This window comes from Neovison vison, chromosome 13, assembly GCF_020171115.1.
Source record: "Neovison vison isolate M4711 chromosome 13, ASM_NN_V1, whole genome shotgun sequence".
Lineage (NCBI taxonomy): Eukaryota > Metazoa > Chordata > Mammalia > Carnivora > Mustelidae > Neogale > Neogale vison.
Window position 1 is genome coordinate 58,919,498 of NC_058103.1, and position 25,579 is coordinate 58,945,076.

The following is a 25,579-nucleotide window of genomic DNA, read 5'->3' on the forward strand; positions in this document are numbered from 1 at the left end:
TAGAAAAACGTTTTTGTTGTGCACTGTTAAGCATTCTCTTCTAGTAGGTTTTGTGGAAACTTGTCATCTTCTGGTTAGAAAACCATATGAGCTTTAGAATTTAATGTTTTTGGTAGTCTGTTCATTAGAATAACGTAATTTAGAGGGCGGATACCGAAAACATTGGCTCTATATTTCCCCCCATCTTTGACTTTCTTTCCTATACACCTTAAATAAATAGGACACCTATTATACTTTTTATTTTTTTTTTTAAGAATGACTGAAAAAGGATGAAATACCTCTTACTGAGCCTAATGAACACTTAGTTCTGTAGAGTCATTCATTTGTTATATGAGGTTATTGTTGCTTGCTAATTTTTTTTCTGAGATTTCTCATTTTTCTTGGATGAATATGGCTGACAGTGGAAAAAAATACTTACTTTAGTTTTTTAAGAGGATTTTTAGGGGTGCCTAGGTGGCTCAGTTGGTTAAGTGTCTGTCTTCCGCTCAGGATATGATCCCAGTGTCAGGCCCCCTGTTCAGCCAGGAGCCTGCTTCTCCCTCTCCTTTTGCCTGCTGCTCTCCCTGCTTGTGCTCTGTCCAGTAAATAAATAAAATCTTAAAAAGAATAAAATTTTTAAACATCTTTAACTTTGTCACAGAAGTAAGCATCACACACTACGATGACAACGTATTTGGAATTCATCCAACAAAATGAAGAACGAGATGGAGTCCGATTTAGTTGGAATGTTTGGCCATCAAGTCGACTGGAAGCTACAAGAATGGTCGTTCCAGTAGCAGCCCTATTTACACCACTGAAGGAGAGACCTGATTTACCACCTATTCAATATGAACCTGTTCTGTGTAGTAGGACCACTTGCCGTGCAGTTTTGAATCCTTTATGGTAATTAAAATATATTGAAAAAACGAATGTTGCAATCCTATTTAAGAGTATAGTTTCTTTCTTGTGCATTTATATGAAGGTGTTTGTTATGTTATAGTTATTTTTTCAAATTAGAGTAATCACATCCAAGGAGCTGTAAAATTGAAGGATATTCTAGTTGTAGTGAGTTGATAAGAGACCAAAGTTATCACTATATGAACTGTTAGATTCTATCACTAGTATTGCTAGGTAGGTGATGGCTGTGCATAATTAGACCCATCTTGTGTCATTAGAACAGTCATAATTGAGTGGTATGGTGTTTGAAAATGTTATGATTTTTTTTTAAAGATTTTATTTATTTATTTGACAGACAGAGATCATAAGTAGGCAGAGAAGCAGGCAGGGGAAGAGGAGGCTTTAACCCACTGAGCCACCCAAGCGCCCCTGAAAATGTTATGATTTCTTAATGCATAAACCAGAATATCAAGAATCATCTTTTATTTTTCTTTCCACACTCTCTCCCTACTCAGTCCACTAGCAACTCTGAATCTGCCTCTGGAACATTACTGATTCCATCTCTCATATTCAGTCTCTGCTAGTACACTCTACTTCAAAGTATACCATCTTTTTTTCTGGACAATTTTCTGGACACCCTGTTTCCATTCTTGTCTTTTAGCAGTTTATTCTTTATCCAGAAGCTAAAGTGTTACAAATGGATATCATATGATTAAAATCCTTTAATAGTGTCTTATAGACTGAAAATCCAAACTGTTTGTCAAGACTTATAAAACCCTTTATCATCTAGCCTTTGTATATTTCTGCCTTCTTCTTATCCATTTCCTTTATTCTTATCTACATTATACTTTACCCTCTTTCTGATCCTTGAACATACGAAATTTATTCCTACCTTGAAACTTGTGCAATAGCTATATATTCTGCCTGGATTGTTCTGCCTGGATTGACTGGTTCCTTTTCATTTAGATCACATTTCAGTTGTTTATTTAAGAAGGCTTTCTTTTAAAGTACCCCTCCCAAACACATTCTTACACCCTGCTTTATTATCTTTAATCTCTATTATCACTGTCTGAAAGTATCTTCTGTATTTATGCACCTACTTTTCTATAGTATGTTTTTCTGTTCTAGATTATAAGCTCAATGATTACAGGGTACTTTGATCTCTTATTTACTGCTGTATTATCAGTTCCTGGAATAATGGCAGGTACATATAAAGTATTCAAGAAATATACTTCTGAATTAAATAAATATTTTCTAGATCTGAGTGTAGAAGTTACTAAATTATTTGAAGAAAAAGGATTATCTTAATTTTACTGATATTTGCTATGTATTAAAAGTTCATTTAGGTAAACTTTGCTAAAAGTATGAATTAGATATTGGCAACATCTAGAAGTAATAGCTTTTAAAGATCACTTTGGGGCACCTGGGTGGCTCAGTGGGTTAAAGCCTGCCTGCCTTCAGCTCAGATCATGATCCCAGAGTCCTGGGATCAAACCCCGCATTGGGCTCTCTGCTCCGTGGGGAGCCTGCTTCTTCCTTCTCTCTCTCTGCCTGCCTCTCTGCCTACTTGTGATCTCTGTCTGCCAAGTAAATAAATAAAATCTTTAAAGATCACTTTAACTATTTGAATGTTTTCATGTTTCAGAAAAATTAATTGATTAAAATTAAGATCATTGTACAGTTGAACTGAAACATGAGCTCTGTTTTATCTTTTCTTAAAACAGTCAGGTGGATTATCGAGCAAAACTCTGGGCTTGCAACTTTTGTTATCAAAGGAATCAGGTAAGAAAACTCGCAATGCAGATGTTAATGGTTTGGTATAATCTAAATATGTAGAAAAATGTGTACTAAAAAAAAAGATGAAATAAATTTTCATGTGAAAAACACTTTTTAATAACTAAATGATCAGAAAATTATTTGCAGTTTAGAATTTCATTACTCTTTCTGGCAAGTAATTTGTTAAAAATTTCTTTTTTTCCGCCATAGTTTCCACCTACTTATGCTGGTATATCTGAACTGAATCAACCCGCTGAGCTTTTACCTCAGTTTTCTAGCATCGAATATGTAGTTCTGGTAAGAGCACAAGAATAAATCCTTAAGAAGGTTTTAAATATCTAGTAATTTACTTTATACCAAAATAATTGTTAAATTCAGATGAATTAATGGGCATCATTCTTGATTCTCATATTGAATTGATGGAGCTTTTAAGAGGTAAGAACTGTCTTGGTCAATTTGAATAAGATAATCTCTCTGTTGTAGTCATTTAATGGGTGGCCAGGATATTGGGTGATGGGATGATTTGCTATATTGAGTAGATCAATAAATAGTACAGAGTCCGTGTTGCTGTGTAGTTGGAAGGTTAGTTCAAAAATACTTAAGTCAGTGTGATGCTAGAACCTGATGGTATATCTCCAAGTCTAACTAATAAAGTTACTCTTGCATTGGTCCTTGTTTTTTTTTTTTTTTTTAAGATTTTATTTATTTATTTGAGAGAGAGAGACAGTGAGAGAGAGCATGAGCGAGGAGAAGGTCAGAGAGCGAAGCAGACTCCCCATGGAGCTGGGAGCCCGATGTGGGACTCGATCCGGGGACTCCAGGATCACGCCCTGAGCCGAAGGCAGTCGTTGAACCAACTGAGCCACCCAGGCGTCCCTGCATTGGTCCTTGTTAAGAAAGTCATTTTTCTTCCCTTTCTGAAAGGCTTTACATAGTTGTTTACATATATAAGTATTAAAGTTATAATATTCTTTGTGAGTATTGTAGAGAAAGCAGAATATGGATCACTTGAGCCAGTAAGTAATTTGTCCAGCCTACCTAGTTTCCAAAATTCAGGTTTAGGTAATTATTTTATAAAAATCATCTTATTTTGTTTTTAAGCTTTATAGCTATTGTTTTCTTATTTTGAGAGAAATAAGTACTTGTATAGGAGATGAAGCCTCATGCAATTAAATGAAATCAAAAGCTTTTGAAACTATAAATAATGTTTGTAAATTTTTAGTTTTTCTCTTGATATGTCTTAGATGTCTCTGTGTGTATATGTTTCATTTCTGAAATAACTTAAGATTGCATTGTATGAATGAATTGTAAATTATTTTTTTTGAACTGTAAATTATTTAATTAGTCCTCTACTAATTATGCTTGTATGTTGTGCTGAGTGTTAATACATTAACATTATTTTCTTTTTATTGCAACATTTTTTAAAAGCGTGGTCCTCAGATGCCTTTGATATTCCTCTATGTGGTTGATACTTGCATGGAAGATGAAGATTTACAAGCCCTGAAAGAATCTATGCAGATGTCATTAAGTCTTTTACCACCTACAGCCTTGGTTGGACTTATTACTTTTGGGAGAATGGTACAGGTTCATGAACTTGGATGTGAGGGCATTTCAAAAAGCTATGTGTTCAGAGGAACAAAAGACCTGTCAGCCAAACAACTTCAGGTAAGCAGCAAGAATGGTAGTTTGAACCTTGTCTATGGGCATCACTCCATAAACGTCTATAAATGCATTCTGGATAGAAGTTTGTAGAAAATATTTTTATAATACTGACTAATTGTATTATTATCATTGTATTACAAGACCTTTAAATTTAATGTTGGTATCAGTTTTCCTTCAGTTGTCTGAAATTGTTATTATACAGATTGAACCCCTCACATTTAATGGTGAAACTGAAGATATTTTGCTAGAGATTTGAAGGGCTTATGGAATACATGCTGAAGACTGAGGGAAGGCAACCACAGAATATTACCTTTTGCTTCTTGACATCTCATTTAGGACCTAAACACTTTTTTTTTAAAGATTTTATTTATTTGTCAGAGAGAGAGAGAGAGAGAGAGAGCACAAGCAGAGGGAGGAGTGGCAGGCAGAGGGAGAAGCAGGCTTCCTGCCAAGCAGGGAGCCCGATGTGGGACTCCATCCCAGAACTCTGGGATCATAACCTGAGCCAGAGACACACGCTTACCTGACTGAGCTGCCCAGGTGTCCCATGACCCAAACACTTTTATTAGGTTTGGCAAAGGGAATATTTTAAGGCTTGAGGGTTACTAATATGTGAACTAAGAATATATATTTTTTCATACACTTGGACATTTTTATTTTGGGGGCAAATTGAAGCTTTTCTTCCAAGATAGGGAGTTATGTGTGGCTTACTAGGATCATGTGGGGATATTTTTCAATATATATTTTTGCTTAGAGATTTTGCTAGACTCTAAGAGTGTGAGTGAACATGTGCTTGTATTGGGAGGTTATTAAGAGGGTAAGATTGTTCACGTAAGTATTTTGATAAACTCTGTGATTCTGATACAATTCCCAGTTAAGAGTAGTTATCCTAGAAGATGATAGGTAAGCCTTGTACAAAGTAGACAGACATGAAGTCAGACTTTGGAGCATCCAGGTAGCCCAAAATGAAAAAGAAAAGAAGATTTTAGGAATGGATTTAAATGATTTTAATTTGAAGCTTGGCAGACTGGGGTAGTGGTGCGACAGTTAATTGAGATAGAAAATAGTGGAGAAATTTGCAGGTTTGGATGGGGAGGATAATGAACAGTGAATAAGATTGTGAATAAGATTTGAGGAGGTGAAGAAAATTAGAGTCTGTTCTATTTTTTTTTTTAAAGAGTTTATTTATTTATCTGACAGACAGAGATCACGAGTAGGCAGAGAGGCAGGCAGAGAAAGAGGGAAGCAGGCTCCCCGAGGAGCAGAGAGCCCAACGTGGGGCTTGATCCCAGGACTCCAGGTTCATGACCCGGGCCGAAGGCAGAGGCTTTAACCCACTGAGTTACCCAGGCACCCCTAGAGTCTGTTCTTTTAAGAGGTTTGTTGAAGGTAAGCTTAGCAATAGTGTGGGAACTTGAGAGAGGGAATTGAGTTCACGGGTTTACTCTAGGAGGGACACTTGAATGTAGACTAAAGAGGGTGAGTGAAAGCAGGAGTGAGGTGAGGTTTCAGAAGAGGTGATGGGGATTCCTTCAGGAGCGTTGGAAGCAGAGTACCTTGGAGTGGAGGATCATTTGTTTCTATGAAACAGGAGAGAAAGTGGGCAAGTTTTAGTCTTTCTGTGCCTTATGTTTTTTTTTGTTTGTAGAAGAGAGGTAGTAATGGTATCTATCTTACTTTGTGGTTATGAAAATTAAATGGATTGTGCCTCTAAGTATTTGCTGTTGTTTGTTTTTTTTAACTGTAATTTTTTTTTAAGTTGTTTAATGTTAACCTCTGTAGAGTACATTTTACTTAAATTATATAATACATATGTAACACATAATATTCCTCCTTTTTTGTAGCAGGAAATAAATGCCTACAGACTAAATTTTTTTCTCCATTAAAGTGTTTTTATTTTCCTTCTCTGTTTTCTCAAAAAGAGCTTGGTCTTTGCTCCCCAAATAGTCCTGGATTCAAATCTTAAACTCTTCCAGTTATGCGGTCTTGGTTTGATCTCCTTGCTTGTTTTCTTATCCTCTGTGGAAAGGGATAAATACCTGTTTTACAAGGCTGTTACTAGTACTAAGTGAAGTAACATGAGAATACTAAGAATTGTATAAACTCTTACAAGGGCTTTCCGGCAAAACCTGGATTAATATATTGCTTTACCACTTACTAGTTGTGTAACCTTTAGCAGGTTATGTAGCCTTTCTGAGTGTCAGTTTTCATTTTTAAAGTAAGGATTAAAAAATCTACTTCATTATTGTTCTGTGAAGAAATAGTGTATATAAGGAGTTTGGCACAGAATCTAACGTGCAGTAAGTTGTTGGTAAAAAGTTGTTTTTCTTCCTAGGAGTATAGGAAATACTGTAGTACTAGTTCAGTATTTTTTCTTTCCAAATATTTAGACTTTCTGATTTTCTGTTATATACTTTTACTCTATAACTTCATGACTAAGCATTTCTAAATTCAAGAAGACTTTAGTAAAATAATATTTTCATGTGTCTAGAAAGGAATTTTGTGCACATTTAAAATTCAAAATGAAACTGGCTGTTTGGTTAGGCAGTAGGTTAAAAATTAAGAAATAAAGACATACAAAGTATATGTACTTTATAACCCCATTTATATGATTCCCTGTACCTCTCCTTTATAACATTTATTACAATTGCAATTTTATACTTTTTTAGATATTGATTTTATTAACTGCTATTTGTTTTGCCAGATTTTAATTTCACAAGGTCAGGGACTGTATATATTTTACTACCATTAGATTTTCTGGCACATAGCAGACACTTGAAATATAGTTGCTCAAAGGGGTGGATGAATATAAGTTAAGAAATACATTCAAGTTATCCAGTAACTTTTTGACTATTAATTAGAAAGAAAGTATTTCTGAGCTAGTATCCCTCTTTGCTTCTGTAGCACCTTGTACTTTGCTCTCTTACTGTGATTATTTCATTGTACTGTTATTGGTTACCTGACAGTCTCCCCACCTGGACCTTTTGCTTTCTGAGGAAAGAGACTTTATGTTCTTTATTTTTGTGTTCCTACTACCTAGCATAGCACCTTGTACATGTTAAGTAGTTGATATATCTTTGTAGGAGTAATTGAATGGATATCACAGAAATCATCTCTTTACAGGAAATGCTGGGACTCTCTAAAGTACCCATTACTCAAGCAACACGTGGTCCTCAGGTACAGCAGCCACCTCCTTCCAATAGGTAATAATTAAATATGGCAAAGTTAATTTTACAATTTGTGCAGCTCTTTTAAGCATCCCGTACCCTTAATTTGAACATAGACATTCAGTGATACTATGTTGTTAAATATTTTTAGTAATATAAATACATTGCTTCAGTATACCTTCTAAAGAGATGAGGCAGAATCATGTCACCAGAATGGTTTCTCATCATTACAATGTTAAGGAGTTACTTTAGTTTTGATATGATATGTTCCTGATCTTCTGTTCTTAAAAACTTTTCTGGTTGAAGGCCGCCAAGCAAAAATACGGCCTCAAGGGCACCTGGGTGGCTCAGTGGGTTAAGCCGCTGCCTTCGGCTCAGGTCATGATCTCAGGGTCCTGGGATCGAGTCCCGCATCGGACTCTCTGCTCAGCAGGGAGCCTGCTTCCTCCTCTCTCTCTCTGCCTGCCTCTCTGCCTACTTGTGATCTCTCTCTGTCAAATAAATAAATAAAATCTTAAAAAAAAAAAAATACGGCCTCAAGAGCTTTTCAGGGGTGCCTGGATGGCTCAGTCCTGGGATCGAGCCCTACTCAGGCTCCCTGCTCGGCATGAAGCCTGCTTCTCCCTCTTCCACTCCCCCAGCTTGTGTTCCCTCTCTCGCTGTGTCTCTGTCAAGTGAATAAATAAAATCTTTAAAAAAAAAAAAAGCTTTCATTTTGCTTTTTTAGCCTTTGAGGTAGTTTTTTCCCCCTTAACTTACTAATCAGAGGTGGTATTACTAAAATTGAGTTGATGTGTATTCTTAAAATTATTTCAGTAGCCTAAAAACATTCTCGACTGTTAAATAAAAGATGCAGTCCTGATACTTGGTGTGAGAGCGTTTCCCTTATAGCACTTGTACTCAAACTGTGGTTCTGAACCAGCAGATAGCATCACCTGGGAACTTATTTGAAATGCAAAGTCTTGGACCCTACCCCTGACCTACTGAAACAAAGCTGTGCAACCAGCAGTCTATTAAAGTAAATCCTCCCACCAATTCTGATGCATACAAAAGTTAGAAAACCATTGGTCTCATTTGCAACGACGTGGATGGAACTAGAGGGTATTATGCTGAGCAGAATAAATCAATCAGAGAAAGAAAATTGTCATATGATCTCCCTGATATGAGGAACTTGAGAGGCAGGGTGGGGGTTTGAGAGGTAGGGAAGGAAAAAATGCCACAAGATGGGATTGGGAGGGAGACAAACCATAAGAGACTCTTAATCTCACAAAATAAACTGAGGGTTGCTGAGGGGCGAGGGCGGGTATGGAGAGGGGGTGCGGTTATGGACATTGGGGAGGGTATGTGCTATGGTGAATGCTGTGAAGTGTGTAAATCTGGAGATTCACAGACCTGTACCCCTGGGGCTAATGATACATTATATGTTAATAAAAATAATCATAATACAAAAAAGGAAACCATTGGTCTGCTATGTATTTAAATTACTTTTTTCTATTTCTTTCTTTTTTTTTTCTTTTTAAGAGAGAAAGAACAGGTGAGCCCGCGGGGAGAGGTGGGGAGAGAACAGAGGGAGAGAAAGAAGCAGGCTCCCAGCCGAGCATTTGGTTATAGTGTTTCATTAGTCATCACAAACCTATTCAATTAGAGGTTAATATGAGTTATTAATATGATGAACACCTGTCTTCTATTTCATAGAAAAGAGCTTAAACAGAGACACCTGGGTGGCTCAGTCAGTTAAGCATCTGTCTTCCATTCAGGTCATGAATCTTCAGGCCCTGTGCCCAGCTTGATCTCAGGACCCCAGGATCATGACTTGAGCAAAAGGTAGATGCTTAACCCACTGCGCCACACAGGCACCCCATGCTTTTCTCTTTCTAAAAAAGTAGACAGCTTGGTTCTTAAACTCTTTTTTTTTTTTTTTAATAATTTTTTATTTTTTATAAACATATTTTTTTTTTTAAGATTTTATTTATTTAGTTGACAGAGAGAGATCACAAGTAGGCAGAGAGGAAGGCAGAGAGAGAGAGAGGAGGAAGCAGGCTCCCTGCTGAGCAGAGAGCCCGATGCAGGACTCGATCCCAGGACCCTGAGATCATGACCTGAGCCGAAGGCAGCGGCTTAACCCACTGAGCCACCCAGGCGCCCCTATAAACATATATTTTTATCCCCAGGGGTACAGGTCCGTGAATCGCCAGGTTTACACACTTCATAGGGTTCTTAAACTCTTAACCACAAACATTTATAAATGACTTTTTATTTAATTTTGTTTTACAGATTCTTGCAGCCAGTACAGAAAATAGACATGAATCTCACAGATCTTCTGGGAGAACTGCAGCGAGACCCTTGGCCTGTACCACAGGGAAAGAGACCCTTGCGTTCCTCTGGAGTGGCACTCTCCATAGCTGTGGGACTACTTGAGGTAATAATGATAGCTCTGTTTTGGAATGTAAATGTATATGTATGTGTATCAGTAATATGTACAAGGTAATGTTGAGTGAAAAAATCAGGTCATTAGGACAGCAAGTATATAATTATATTTGAAGTTGGACCTGCAGGGTATCCTTTTGTGTACAGAGAGGCACCTAGAAGGGTGTTTGTCTAAATATTAACAGTGGTAGAATAAGGGGAATTTTGCTTTTAAGTAGTATTTGAAAATTTTACACATCTCTTAGGCTTTGTAACTATAGTTAGAACATTATAATTATAAAAATGCTTTTTAAAATTGTGAAATGATACCAAATTTACAGAAAAGTTGTAAAGAACTTTTTTCTCCTTGAACTATTTAAGTTGCTAATATGTTCTCAACCCCTTGAATACTGGAGTTGTATTTTCTATAAATGAGGATGTTTTCCTACATAACCACAATACAATTACGAAAAGCAGAGTATTGACACTGATACATTACTACCACCTAATTTTCAGACCTCATTCAATTATTTCAATAATTTCTTTTACAAAAGAGATATAATCATAGAGACATGTTCAGAGACATGTATTTAGTGGTATGTCCATTTAGTCTCCTTCGGTCAGGTATAGTTCCTCAGCTTTGCTTTTACTTTCATGACCTTGATGCTTTGGAAGATTCAGTCCAGTTATTTCATAGATTCTCTCAAATGAGGTTTGTTTTGATGTATCCTCACAGTTAGATTCAGGTCTTGCATGATTGGCAGGAATATCAGAGGAAAATGCTGTGTTTTCATTACACCCTATGAGGTGACCCATGATTTTCATTTGCCCCATTCAAGGTGATATAATCACCACGATCACTTACTAAGATTGTGTCTGCAGGTTTCTCAACTGTAGAATTACTTTTAAAATTTTTCCTCCTTTTGTGATTAATAAACATTAGATGGTAAGGAACTTTGAAACCATGCAAATATCCCATTCTTCAGTTTATTATTCAGTTACAGTTTATTATTCAGTTACAGTTTATTTATTAATACCATTATGGAGTTTACATTTCTTTCTCTCTATGTATAGTTACTCTACTTTGTCCCATAATTAGAAAAATTTATATAATCATTTTAAAATGCTTTTATTTGTAATTTCTCTAGTCAGTTACTGGACAAAAATACAGAGCACATTTTTCATGTTATGTTATAGCTTCAGAAAAGAAAGAAGTGACAACTTTTGTTATCCATTGTGTTTGGATTCCTCAAAATTTCTGGTCTACTGAGAGCAGTCTTTCTTTCTTTTTTTTTTTTTTTTTAAGATTTTATTTAAGAGCAGCCAACAGAACCAGAATCAGAGAGAGAGAGGGGGAGAGAGCGAGCACAGGCAGACAGAACGGCAGACAGAGGCAGAGGGAGAAGCAGGCTCCCTGCGGAGCAAGGAGCCCGATGTGGGACTTGATCCCAGGACGCTGGGATCATGACCTGAGCCGAAGGCAGCTGCTTAACCAACTGAGCCACCCAGGCGTCCCAAGAGCAGTCTTTCTTATTTTAAAAATAATACCATTTTTTCTCATGTCACTTCCTTGGTTAGGAAGGAGAGGTAGATTGGAGTACTTTGTCCATCATCTTGAACTAGAAACATAAGCTGTGCTTGTGTTTTAAACATAAAAAGTAAAACAACAACAAAAAATAGAAGATGTGCTCTTGGGGTGCCTGTTTGGCTCAGTGGGTTAAGCCTCTGCCTTTGGCTCAGGTTATGACCTCAGGGTCCTGGGATCGAGCCCTGATCGCATTGGGCTCTCTACTCAGCAGGGAGCCTGCTTCCCCGTCTCTCTCTGCCTACTTGTGATCTCTGTCTGATGAATGAATAAATAAAATCTTAAAAAAAAAAAAAAAATAGAAGATGCTTTCTTTCACTCTTTCTCTACTCCTCCCAGTCAGGCTTGAAGTAAGCAGGAGAAGCATCCTTGTTTAGAGAGATCAGGTTTATAGATTATTTTAAAATTAGGAAGGCACTATTGTTTAGGGTAGGATTTCAAAAGAAAGGTATTCAAATAAATACCTTGTTTTTAAATTTCACTTTACAACATTTGGTTATTTCCTGAAAAATATATGCTTTCCTGTTTTCTAGAAAGAATATATCAAAATTCACTTTTAGAAATGTATATCCTTGTATTTTCTTTTAAATTCTTTTGACAAGTTTCTTTTTTTCCAATAGTGTACTTTTCCCAACACTGGTGCTCGTATCATGATGTTCATTGGTGGTCCAGCCACTCAGGGGCCCGGAATGGTGGTTGGTGATGAACTGAAGACACCTATAAGATCATGGCATGACATTGAAAAAGACAATGCCAAATATGTTAAAAAGGGAACTAAGGTAATTTTGGTTTCTAAGCCTTTTTGCTTTAGTAGAAAAATTCATTTTATGGAAGAGGAAGTATACAAATACTTGATGATAAGTGATCTGATATTGTGAAGTCTGATATTGTTACTACTATTCAGAATTGGAGAAATAGTGTTTTTTTTCTTGATAATTTTTCTGGTTTTAAATATTTAAAGACTTAATAGCACCAATAAGTATCTCTTTAAAGAATTTCTAGAGGAAAAAAAAAAAAAGAATTTCTAGAGAGAAGCTCTGTATGCCTTTTTAAATATTCATTTTAAAGAATATCCTGCCTGCTTTGGAAAAATTCCTTGCATTTTCCTTTTTCATTTCCAAGAGGCTGTCTTGTAGATACATACATTGTTCATAGCATGAATAGTCCATTATTTTCTTGTGAGTTGTTTTCTGTTCATGTTACTTCAATTTTATTTGGGTTTGTGGCAGTATATTCTCACTTTTGACTGTGGACTCCCTTGAATTGGTTTTGCTGTTAATGTCCCTTTTTAAAAAAGAAATTCTCTAGAGTTCACAATTTTATTTTAGTTTTGCTGTATTATCTCTTTTCTTTTTGGCAGTCATTATACATAATTTTAAAAGTATAACAACATGATTTTTGTCACTATTACTGGATGCTTTTTTCCTGCTACCTAATTTCCCTTTTGAGCTTGGAATTTTTATTGGAGCTTCAAAAAGTATTTCTTTTATTGTTTATCTAATAGTTTTTGTTAACTGTCTTTCTGTACTTGATGTTTTTGTTGCCTGGATGTGGATTTAGCCAGGAAAACCAGTTCTGTCTTCTACTATGTTCATGTATGAAGAGCAAGATATTTGGTATGCCTTTTCTCCAAAGTTAGCTTCATTTAGGAGTATATTTAGAAAGAATTCTTAAAATTTGAAAGTGTCACACTTATAGAAGTTATTATATCACTTCATGAACAATTTTTTATCATAGAAAATTAAATTAGAACATCACATTTAAATTATTATGTATTATTCTTTTAGAGTTTTTAAATGTTATTTTGATCTCTTTATGGAAAAATGATTTATAGGGTGGTTAAGTTTGTGCATTGCTTTGATTTGATTAAAAAAAATCTTTTGTAGCACTTTGAAGCATTGGCTAATCGAGCTGCTACGACTGGTCATGTTATCGATATCTATGCATGTGCGTTAGATCAGACAGGTCTCCTGGAGATGAAATGCTGTCCCAACCTTACTGGGTATGTATTTACAGTTTTTATGGTTTTTGCAATTATAGACTGATAATTACAGTTTACAAATATAAACCAATAATGACAGTTTAGGAAAAACAGTCATCATCCTGCCACTCCAGGACAACTATTAACAGTTTTTGATACTCCTTTCAGTAAAGCTCACTTTAAATTTTTTCTGAAATAGTTATAAAGTCACAAGTTCTGTTTGAAAAGCTGTTTTGATATCGTGCATTGTTTTATTATTGTAGCAGCTTTTTTTTTTTTTTTAAAGATTTTATTTATTTATTTGACATACAGAGACCACAAGTAGGCAGAGAGCCAGGCAGAGGTGGTGGGGCTACCCCCAAGCAGAGAGCCCGACATAAGACTCGATTCCAGGACCCCGAGATCATGACCTGAGCTGAAGGCAGAGGCTCAACCCAGTGCGCCAACCAGGCCCCCCTGTAGTAGCTTTGTGAGATATAATTCACACACCATAAAATTTCCCGTTCAAAGCTTACAATTTAATGTTTTGTTTTTGGTTATTTACAGGTCGAGCAACCATCACCAAGTTTTGTTTTTGAACATTTATGCTACCCCAGAAAGTAGCTCTGTACCCATTAGCAGTCATTTCCCTTTCCTGCTTCCTTGTTCCCCACGTCCCCCCATCCCTCCCACCCCGCCGCCGCCCCTCAGCCTGGGCCACTAATCTACTCTCTCTCTATAGATTTGCCTGTTCTTGATCTTAGGGGGAAACTATTTCATCTTTCACCATTAAGTGTGATGTTAGCTGTGGGGTTTTGTAGATATGTTTATCAGGTTGAAGAATTTTCTGTCCTTAGTTGAGATTTTGTTCATTAAGGGTGTTAGATTTGTAGCTGGAGTGGGGTAAGTGAGAAGGACAGATTGTGAGGGTCTTTTGACTGATGTAAGGCTTCAGATTTTACTTTGAGTGAGATGCAGTCATTGGAGAGTTTTCAGTTGAGGTGTGATATGATCTGATGTAATGTTTTAAAGGGACCATTTGACTTCAGTTGTCTACAGTAGAGATATATAGGGATACAGGAATACCAAGTGGTGGCTGAGAAGTGGTTGGATTTTGGGTATATTTAGAAGGTAGACGGTTTGCTGATAGGTTGGATCTAGGGTTTGGGAAAATCAGAGGGAGTGTACTGGAAGGATTGCCTTTTGTTGAATAAGACTGTGGAAAGAAGAGTATTTGGGGAAAAGATTGGGAGTTCAGTTCTGAATATGTTTGGTTTCAGATGCCATTTGATATCCATGAGGAGGTATTGAGTAGGCAGTCAGGTATTACAACATAGAGTGCAGGAGATGGGTTTGGGCTGGAGATAAAAACGTGGGAACTGTCAGAATTTTGGTGTTTCTTTTTTTTTAAATAGCAATAAAAATGGTAGGGTTCTAAGATTTTGCAGTTTAACACCACAAAGATCATTGGTGACCTTCCTAAGAGCAGTGAAAGTTGACTTAGAGTAAACTAGAAGAATAGGAAGACGGGATTGATAACAGCTGGTATAGATTACAACTTTTCAAACTTTCACATATTAGGTCAGCCGGGTATCTTATTAAAGTACAGATTCTGGATTTACTGTGCGTGGGATGAGACTTGGAATTCTGCTTTTCATACAAAATCCTTGGTGATGCCAATATTGCTGGACCAGGGTCCACACTGAGTAGTTAAAGGTATAGATAGCTCTTTCATAGAGGTTTGCTGTGAAGGAGGAAAAATTAGTGAGGTGGTATAAGTTGTCCTTAATGTATTATGCATTACCAGGTTTAGTGATAAGAGAGCATCATAGATGGACATGTTTGTTGAAATAGAAAGTCTGATAGAATTTATATACTGCTATTGGAATTAAAATGTTAAGTTGTTAAGACTTCTAGATAAAGGTCAGCATACAAAATTCAACTATATTTTTGTACACTGGTGAGAAACATAGAGAAAACAGCATTTACAAAGGTATCGTATAGGGGCGTCTGTGTGGCTCAGTCTGTTAAGTGTCTGCCTTCAGCTCGAGTCATGATCCCAGGGTCTTGGGATCCGAGCCTCATGTCTGCCTCCCTGCGTAATGGGGAGTCTGCCTCCCCTTGTCCATCTGCCTCTCCCCCAGCTCATGCTCTCTCACTCTCAAATAAATAAATAAAATCTTTAAAAAAAGGATGTATAATAGCATCAGAGAGAACATAAATCAAGAGTTTCATAGTATCAAAAATAAAGTTATCATTAATTAATTGTGCCATATCAGTTTTATTCTTTGGCCTATTTTAAATTTTGATTATATTTTGTTTTAAAGCTATTTAAGTATTTTAAAAATATGAGGAAATACATGTAAATATTTGTATGCATGTGGGTATATGGGTGTGTGTATCCTCTTTTTGTATGAGAAGCAGAAAGTTCTACATATCTTTACCAACCTTGCATTTTCACTTATACCCTACAAAGTGGTTTATAGGAGTTTATTACCTCATTGTGTAGATGTACCATATTTTATTCAACTAGTCTCTAATAGATGATCATCCAGATTGTCATCTGGAGTATTTCCAATCTTTTATTATTAGAAATAGTGAATACTCTCGTGCGTATATTCTTCTTTTGTTTTTGTTTTCCAGAATATCTTTGGGATAGATTCCCAATAGTGGGTTGGCTAGAGTAAAGAGAAAACACATAGGTAATTTTGTTAGATATTGTCAAATTCTCCTGCATTCAGGTTCCATCGTTTTGCACTCCCATCTGTGTTTCCATAGTCTCATCAACAGAATATGTTGTCAAACTGTGATTTTTGCCAATCTGTTAGGACAAAATGGTATCTCAGAATTATTTTTGACAGTTAATGTTTTTTAAAACTTAAAAAAAATTAAAATAGGTATATGCTTACTGAAAAAAATCAAGCCGAATATAAGAGCTTAAAGTGAAAACGGTCCTTCAGTCTCCTGGTCTCACTGAGTGTAACCCTGTTAAGTTTGTGTGATATACACAGGGACAGTATATGCAAATATATACATACACAGGTATATATTTGTTTTTAAGAATGAGAACGTGTGCCGTAAACTGTCAGGTATCTTCACCAGCATGGAGAACTGGGTGGCTGGAATGGGAGAGATGTATTTGCTACCATGCACCATTTTGTACCTTTTGAATTTTGTAATGTATGGCTGTATATCTGTTTATAAAGGAAAGTTAGTAAATTACTGAGGACCAATGCAAGTGTTAGGGGCACTCAGATACCCTCAGGATTGAGATTATTTGTGGGGTGAAGATAGTCTCATATATTTGAATTTTTTTAAATTGATGATAATATAGCACATTTTGGAAAGCATCTTCAAAATTTGTTGGTAGTACTGAGAGGTAATTTACTTCTGTTTTTAACACATGGACCCAATACTTGTGTCACTTACATTATTTTTTGTTCTTTCCATGCAGAGGATACATGGTAATGGGTGATTCTTTCAACACTTCCTTATTCAAGCAGACTTTTCAAAGAGTCTTTACCAAAGATATGCATGGGCAGTTTAAAATGGGCTTTGGTGGTACATTAGAAATAAAGGTAAGAGCCAAAACTTGATATGTATGGTATGTTATCAAAGAAATTTGTAGGCTTGAGTGTGATTTTAAAATATCATTAATCAAATTCAATATATGTATTAAAAGTAGTGGTGGTTTTATTTCAAAAACCAGAATTAGAGGTTTTACCAGAAAAATGTGTCATCATTAAATGTACATGAAATTTTACTTGAGCATTTCCAAATAATTGTTAGAAAGAAAGATACTATATAGGTAAACTTCCATTTTAAGTGTGCTTTATCTTTTTAGTGTTGTGTTTGCTGTTGTTAATGCTAGATTTTTTTAATTGTAGGAGTTAATAACTAACTTAAAAGAAACCTGTTCTGTTCTATTTAGGTAATCGGTAATTGTTTTATGGTTGGTAGGTTGTTGATATTGGTTACTTCTGTCATTCACTTCAAATTTGGATTTGAAGAGTCCAAAGGCTTGGGGATACCTGGGTGGCACAGTCGGTTGGGCATTGGACTCTTGGTTTCAGCTCAGGTTGTGGATTGAGCCTTAGCCTCAAGGCTAAGAGGGGATAAGCTTGAGATTCTCTCTTGCCATCCTTTGTCCCTCCCCTCTCCTCTTTCTCTCTAAAATAAATAAATCTTTTTTTTTTTTTTTAAAGATTTTATTTATTTATCTGACAGAGATCACAAGTAGGCAGAGAGGCAGGCAGAGAGAGAGGAGGAAGCAGGCTCCCTGCTGAGCAGAGAGCCCGATGCGGGGCTCGATCCCAGGACCCTGAGATCATGACCTGAGCTGAAAGCAGAGGCTTTAACCCACTGAGCCACCCAGGCGCTCCTAAAATAAATAAATCTTTAAACGAAACAAAACCTAAAGGCTTAGTGTTAGTTACAAGTGTATTACAAACACATTGATTTTGAATTTCCACTAAATGTTTCTTATTAATCTTTTTGTTTGAATGCTTGCTCTATGTCCAGCATTAAAAAAGGAAATTACAAATTATAGAGATCTCAAGGGATATATAGGGCACAGATTTTATTAAGAAGAAACTCAATCTTGGGGCACCTGGTTGGCTTGGGCAGTAGAGAGTGCAGTTCTTGATCTCAGATCTTGAATTCAAGTTCCACCTTGGGTGCGAAGCTTACTTAAAAGTTTTGATAGAAAGATAAGATTAACACTTGTGATAGAGTGAAATAACAGATTATAAAAGTCCTACAAAGGTTTATGGAAGAAACATGCATGTATGCAGGACACAGTTTACTCTTGATAAATGGTTTTATAGTAACTTACAGTGGTTTTGAAAGATGGAAGAATTAAAGCTGGTTGAGGAGAACACATTTTAGTTAGGATCCCATTTGATGAGAGGTAAAGAAGTGAGAATCAACATGGTATATTTGGGGAAACTTCCCAGTTAGTGAATGGTTTTTATTGCAATGTAAGGGAAATAGTTTCAATTATGTCGTTGGTTGTAGTTTGGAGATGCATGTCTAGGCCGAAGAAGCCATTGTAAATTAATGAAGAACAGTGTTTTTGAGTAAAATTTGTCTGACTGTGATATTCAGTTTGTTGGGAAAAAGAATCTCAAGAAAAGTGAACTAGGCTACCTAATTTTTTTTTAAGATTTAATTTATTTATTTGGCAGACAGAGTGACACAAGCAGGGGGAGTGGCAGAGGGAAAGGGAGAAGCAGGCTTACTGCTGATCAGAGAGCCTGACCCGGAGCTTGATGTGGAGCTCAATCCCAGGATCCTGGGATCATGACCTGAGCTGAAGGCAGATGCTCAAAAGATTGAGCCACCCAGGCACCCCCTATTTTTTTGATAGAAAGTAACAATAGCTTGAATTTTGGTGTCAGTAGAAATTGGAAAGAAACCAATTTTGGTGACACATTTTCTAAGGGAGGAAAAACAGAAGATAGCATTTAAGGTTTTGAATTAGGGTGTATGAATTTTGGAGATGGTATTATTTTGAATTGAGGGTGAGGTTCCCAAATGGAGTCCTCCTATGGGCAGTTGGAAATAGAGCATTAAAGTTAGGTCAGGGCTAGATTTTAAATTAGGGCATTGCAATCTAGAAGTACCCGGTGATTCATTATTTCTAATATTAATATGTTTTCATTGACTTTTGAGTTTTAAATATGGAAAAAATGTCTGTTTTTATATACTTGTAGTTGAGTGTATGTTTGAGTTTGTCTTCGAGTACACTGAGGTTTTCACTGTATTCTTACTTTGCAGACCTCAAGGGAAATAAAGATTTCAGGAGCTATTGGACCCTGTGTGTCTCTCAATTCTAAAGGACCTTGTGTATCTGAAAATGTAAGTCATCTTTACTCTAAAAAGAAAATACAGTTAATTCAAATGGCAGACCAACAAGAGACCTAGAGTGGCAGCCTGTAGCATTCCTTTCAAAATTATTGTGTGGGCTAAGTTTCAGTAGAATGTGGTTCAGTTTCCATTTCCATTGGTATAATCTACTTGTGCTCATTCCTTTTGCATATCCCTTTTACCATCTACCCCTAAATCTAAACCTTGTTTAAATTTGTACTGTCAGCAGTCTTCTTTTTTTTTGCCCAAGTTATTCCTTGTCCCATTATGTCTAGAAAAACTGAACAGCTGTGATTTAAAAATTTGGAGACCTTTGAAAGTCAAATCCGAAACTTTTTTTGTTGGTAGGATTTCCAGGAAAGTAACCAAATTAGCCAGATTTGAGTTTCAATTCCTTTCTTTTTTGTTATCCCATCTAGGGGCCATATAATACATTTTAAAATGGTAGAATTAATATAGCTATAGAGAGGATGATGGGACATAACAAAGTGAGTAATCATCTCTAAAAATATTGAGTTTAAAAGTTACTTTTAAGCAATTTTTATGGTAAAAATTGATTCTAAAGTGTTTTTTTAATCAGACTGTTTACATTATGGAATTCTGATCTAGAGAACCTATTCGTATGTGCGTATATTATGAGTTAAATCGATATCACTTTACACAGATCAATTAGTTGGATAGGATAGTGTTAATTGTAATTACTTCATTAAATGGTATGTGCTTTTTTAAAATCATTAAATGGTGTATACTTTTTTTTTTTAAGATTTTATTTATTTATTTGACAGACAGAGATCACAAGTAGGCAGAGAGGCAGGCAGAGAGAGAGAGGAGGAAGCAGGCTCCCTGCTGAGCAGAGAGCCCTACTCGGGGCTCGATCCCAGGACCCTGAGATCATGACCTGAGCGGAAGGCAGAGGCTTTAACCCACTGAGCCACCCAGGTGCCCCTAAATGGTGTATACTTTTAGGGTTGCCTGGGAGGCTCCGTTGGTTAAGTGTCTGCCATTAGCTCAGGTCATGATCCCAGGGCCCTGGGATCAAGGCCTTCTTGGAGCTCCTTGCTTAGAGGGGAGCCTGCTTTTCCTTCTCCCCCTCCCTCAGCCTGCCGCTCCCCCTGCTTGTGTTCTCTCTCTGTCAAATAAATAAAAATCTTTTTTTATGAATTAGGAAAAAAGTAAATGATGTATACTTTTTAAGTCTACAATATGAAGAGCTTGTATCAATACTTAGCAAGAACTTGAATTATTTTATAATTTTATTTTGTAAAAATTGCTTAATTTTATTTAATGACATATTTATATGACTTCAAAAAATCTTAAGCTTTTAACATTCATTAAATTAGAAATGTGAAAGTTTTTTTTTTTTAAAGGTTTTATTTATTGATTTGACAGAGAGAGATCACAGGCAGGCCGAGAGAGTACGAAGCAGGCTCCCTGCCAATCAGAGATCCCGATGCAGGACTTGATCCCAGGACCCTAAAATCATGACCTGAGCTGAAGGAAGAGGCTTAACCCACTGAGCCACACAGGCACCGCAAAACAGTTTTTCTTAACTGCAGTTTTTTCTTCCTCTTTTTACCTTACTATATATTGTAGTAGTAGGGATGCCTAGGTGGCTCAGTCAGTTCAGTCCTGGGATCAAGTCTGGCATCAGCCTCCTTAGTCAGCAGGGATCCTGCTTCTCTCTCTCCTCCCTGCTTGTGCTCTTTCATTCCCTCTCTCTCTGACAAATAAATAAAATATTAAGAAAAAAAAAAGAAATGTGAAACAGTTTTTTTTACTTCAGGTTTTTCCTCCCCTTTTTACCTTACTATATGTTATAGTAGTAGATTGAGGGTGCGTGGCTGGCTCATTCAGTGGAGCTTGCAACTGTAGATCTTGGGTTGTGAGTTCAAGCCGCACCCTGGGTATATAGATTACTTGAGAGTAAAATCTTTAGAAAAATTGTGTTCTCTAGCTTTCACATATACTCTTTTATTTTTACAGGAGATAGGAACAGGCGGCACTTGTCAATGGAAGATATGTGGACTCAGTCCCACTACAACCTTAGCTATCTACTTTGAGGTTGTCAATCAGGTATGACTTTTTATATTATAAGTACTCAATTTAGGCCATAAATGTCTCATATTTTTTCCAGTAGTAATTATGACTTGAAACTTAATCTGTTTTGGAATTTTTGTTTATCATTTTCTGTTTCTCAAGGCTAAACTTCTTGGTGAGAGGATAAACTATAATAGAGATGTTAGGGAAACCCACAAATGCCCAACATTGGGCAACCCAACTTTTAGTCTGTTTTTTTTTTTCTTTTTTTTTTTGTCTTAATATAAAATTGAAGCATAAATAAAATCTTAAATTCTGTCTAGTTATGCATTTTTGTAATTAGCGTTTGAGGTCCTCCTAGTTGTCACAAGGTATATAAAGATATATGAAGCCCCTACAAGAAAGTTTAATATATCAAAATTCATAGAAAAAGATTGGAAGGTAAAGATTCTAATACGTGAAAAATTTTTTCTGGTATAGGAAGAAGTTATATTAAAGAATGACATAATATACAAATTAGTGCATTACATACCAATAGATATTAGGCATAAAATGAACCACACAGGTTCATGGTTAGCCTTCCTAAGATACAGAAGTTTTTTTGTTTAACCATCAGAATTTGTGAAAAAGAGGTGGCTCTTAACTGACTGACCAGTCAGTCAATAAAGCAAGAATCCTTATTGTTAAAGGTCATGAAGGTTTCTTGTATTGACCACCTGCTATTTCTTTCTAAGGATCATTATTATAAATTACTGTTGGGCTCTTCTTAATTAATAGTTTTCCATTGGTCATCTGTTCATCATGTGATTATCTTCCTATAAGTTCAGTTTTCATTTCCTATACTGAGGGGAGAAGGACTTGGTTCAGTTTCTCTTTCTCCAGCTACGATTTGGCAAAATTGCCTTGCTATGCCTTTGTGTATCTGTTAATTTCTTTACACTTCTCCCTTCATTTTGTTCTTTTACATCTTCCGATTATATATTACTTGAAACTGATATCCTAAATGGACTCACTTCTCTTTTTCTTTGTCATTTTTCCCCTTTCCCAGATCCATTTCTCTTTTATGTGGCAAATCACAACTGTTTGGTATGCACTGGAAACAAGCATCCTTCTAATTGATTTTAGAATGACTTTCATTAATGCTAGGGAAACTGTATAACATTGTAATAGATTTTACTTAGTTTTTACTCTTGTTTTCACATAGCATAATGCTCCAATTCCTCAAGGAGGACGTGGTGCAATCCAGTTTGTGACTCAGTATCAGCATTCAAGTGGGCAGAGACGCATCCGAGTGACCACCATCGCTAGGAAGTGAGTTGTATTTGTTAGATACTTAATTTACATATCAAAACTATTCTTGGTCATGTTTCCAAACAGGGTTTCTGTTTTGAGCAATATCTCTAACTAGAAAGTGAACATTTATGATTAATAGCATTTTATTATTTTAACTCAGCTTATTGGCTAAAATACTCATTGTTAGGATCCATAATTAAAAAAAAATGACTCCTAAGACACATTCTTCAAAATATTCTTGTATTTAGCATAGTCCTCAGAGAGGAGGAGAAAAACTAATAAACATTATCCTATAATAGGCAATGATAATATGTATATATGTGTAGAATAATATAGCATAATAATAGCATTACTTTTCAATTGATAATAAAGTTCTTAGCTACTTTTATCATTCTATATTTTTTTCAAGTTTTTATTAGACATTTAATTCATTTACCAAGCCTTTATTCCTTGTCTCCTTTGTGATTAGGTACTTCTGGGGCAGGCTATGGAATGCAAAGGACTTGAACATACTTGGTCTGCTATATGATACAGAATAGTCCAGTCCTCAGAATTCTCTATAGTGAAGGGACAGTTGTTTTTTTTTTTGCTTCCAATTTTTTGGAGACTAATACTTTTATTAAATACAATAAAAATGAATTATTAGAAAATGTAACTTTACAAATTCAAAATATAAGTCTCTATTTTTATTAGATTTATTAGACAAAAAATTATTTTATTAAATTGCTTAAAAATTTCTAAACATTTATTCTCAGTTTCTGTTCTTATCTCATGGCAAACTGACACTAGATTTGCATACCACACTTTGTGTAGCACTGCTTGAGACCACAAAGGTGAAAGTCTTTCAACAGTTAATATTATAAGGTAGTATTTTATGTAACAAAGTAAGGTCCTATATTTCTTGAGGTAGTTACAGTTCCCAAGGAAAGTGATAAGACATACCAGATCCCTTTTCTTGCTCATCTCTATATGATGTATTTTCTGAGTAAGGCAAAAGAGAGAGTTGATTAGGATAAACTTAACAGATTTAAGCATGGGCTAGGAAATGGACACAGAAGGCATCAAAGCTTTTGTTTTATTGACCTGTATTGAAACTCTGGCTTCATTCCTGAAAACCACGAGATTGTTTTGGTGAGTGATGGACATTAACCTTATGCTTAAACTGAGTATTAGTTGGTTGGGTTGTCTTTTGGTTAGCAAAGGATTGTACATAGGTTTGTTGTCCTGCTCTGCTACCTTGGTTTGACTTAAAATCCTGGACCAATTTCTTGGAAGTTTTGATTCTTGGCAAACATGTCAATTTATTTTTTTAAAAATTTATTATTATTTATTTATTTATTTTTTAAAGGATTTTTATTTATTTGGCAAATGGAGATCACAAGTAGGCAGAGAGGCAGGCAGAGCGAGAGGAGGAAGCAGGCTCCCCGCCAAGCAGAGAGCCCAATGCGGGGCTCGATGTCCGGACCCTGGGATCATGACCTGAGCTGAAGGCAGAGGCTTTAACCCACTGAGCCACCCAGGCATCCCCATGTCAATTTATTTATGCCTCCTCACACACACACATGCATGCATGCACATGCATGTGCAACTTAAATTGGACATTCAAAACATTTACATAAGGAAACAACTGGACATACCAACTGAGGGATATTTTATAAAGCTACTGACTTAGACTTGTCAAAAATGTCTTAGAGGGCAAGAAAAGCATTATAACCAGTCCAGATTAAAGGAGACTGAAGAGATGTTATGACTGAAGCCAGTATGTGATTCTGGGTAAAATCCGGTGTCAGGACACTACGGAGACAATTAGACAAATTTGAATGTGGTTGATATATAGGATAATGTTACATCAGTGTTTAATTTCATGAATTTGATCATTAAGGCTTTATAAGAATAGAAGATAATTTTCTTGATCTTAAGAGATACACACTAAGTTTTTAAGGGAGGGTCATATCTCTAACTTACCCAAGAAGTTTGACAAAGGAATGAGTATGTGTATGAGGGAAGAGAGAATGATAAAGCAAATGTGTTAAAATGCTAACAATTGATAAATCTAGATGATGGATGTATAGCAGTTTATTCTAATCATAGCTTTTTTTTTTTTTTTTTTAAGATTTATTTGTTTATTTGAGAAAAAGAGAGCATGAGTGGGAGGGGCAGAGAGAGAACAGGAGACCTTCTCAAGCAAACTCCACACTGAGCGTGGAGCTGGACACAGGGCTTCATCTCACAACCCTGAGATCATGACCTGAGCCAAGACCAAGACTCAAGTTGCTTAACTGACCTCCCAGGCACCCCTCTAGTCATAGCTTTTATGTTTAAAATACATTTTAAAGGAATATATATTTATTTATTTGAGAGAGCGAGTATGTACACGAGCAGGGGACGGGCAGAGGAGGAAGGGGAGAGAGAATCCTCAAGCAGACTTCCCACTTAGTTAGGAACCCAACTCAGGACTTGATGGCAGGACCCTGAGATCATGACTTGAGCCCAGATCTCAAGCTTGGCCACTTAACTGACTGAGCCACTCGGGCATCCCTATTTAAAATATTCTTAAAGTGAAAAGTTTTAAAAAGTTAGGTAATCCAGTTAAGAAATGGGCAGCAGAAGACCTGAATAGATATTTTTCTAAAGAAGACACACAGATGGGTAATAGACATATGAAAAGATGCTCAACATCACTCATCATCAGGGAAAAACAAATAAAAACTACAGTGAGATACATAACTTCACACCTGTCAGGATACTTAAAATTAACAACACAGGAAACAACAGATACTGGCGAGGATGTTAAGGAAAAAGGAACCCTCTTACTCTGTTAGTGGGAATGCTAACTGGTGCAGCCACTCTGGAAAATAGCGTGGAGGTTCCTCAAAAGTTAAAAATAGAATTACCCTACACCCAGCAATTACACTACTAAGTATTTACTAAAAGGATATAAAGATACTG

At 36.1% G+C, this 25,579-nt stretch overlaps 1 protein-coding gene across 2 annotated transcripts in view; it reads left to right on the forward strand.

The window, feature by feature from the left end:
• Window positions 1-25,579, forward strand: part of SEC23A (SEC23 homolog A, COPII coat complex component) — a 66,784-nt gene that overhangs the window by 6,333 nt on the left and 34,872 nt on the right. The window contains exons 2-13 of one of the 2 annotated variants that reach the window (XM_044231615.1): window positions 644-882; window positions 2,601-2,658; window positions 2,863-2,949; window positions 4,081-4,317; window positions 7,438-7,517; window positions 9,756-9,900; window positions 12,093-12,251; window positions 13,359-13,474; window positions 16,887-17,010; window positions 19,211-19,291; window positions 21,284-21,373; window positions 22,542-22,648. In XM_044231615.1, coding sequence (XP_044087550.1) covers window positions 662-882; window positions 2,601-2,658; window positions 2,863-2,949; window positions 4,081-4,317; window positions 7,438-7,517; window positions 9,756-9,900; window positions 12,093-12,251; window positions 13,359-13,474; window positions 16,887-17,010; window positions 19,211-19,291; window positions 21,284-21,373; window positions 22,542-22,648 — 1,505 coding nt within the window. In that variant the 5' untranslated portion in view covers window positions 644-661. Of the gene's footprint in view, window positions 1-640; window positions 883-2,600; window positions 2,659-2,862; window positions 2,950-4,080; window positions 4,318-7,437; window positions 7,518-9,755; window positions 9,901-12,092; window positions 12,252-13,358; window positions 13,475-16,886; window positions 17,011-19,210; window positions 19,292-21,283; window positions 21,374-22,541; window positions 22,649-25,579 lie in introns of both variants that reach the window. The other variant, XM_044231614.1, reaches the window with a different exon arrangement.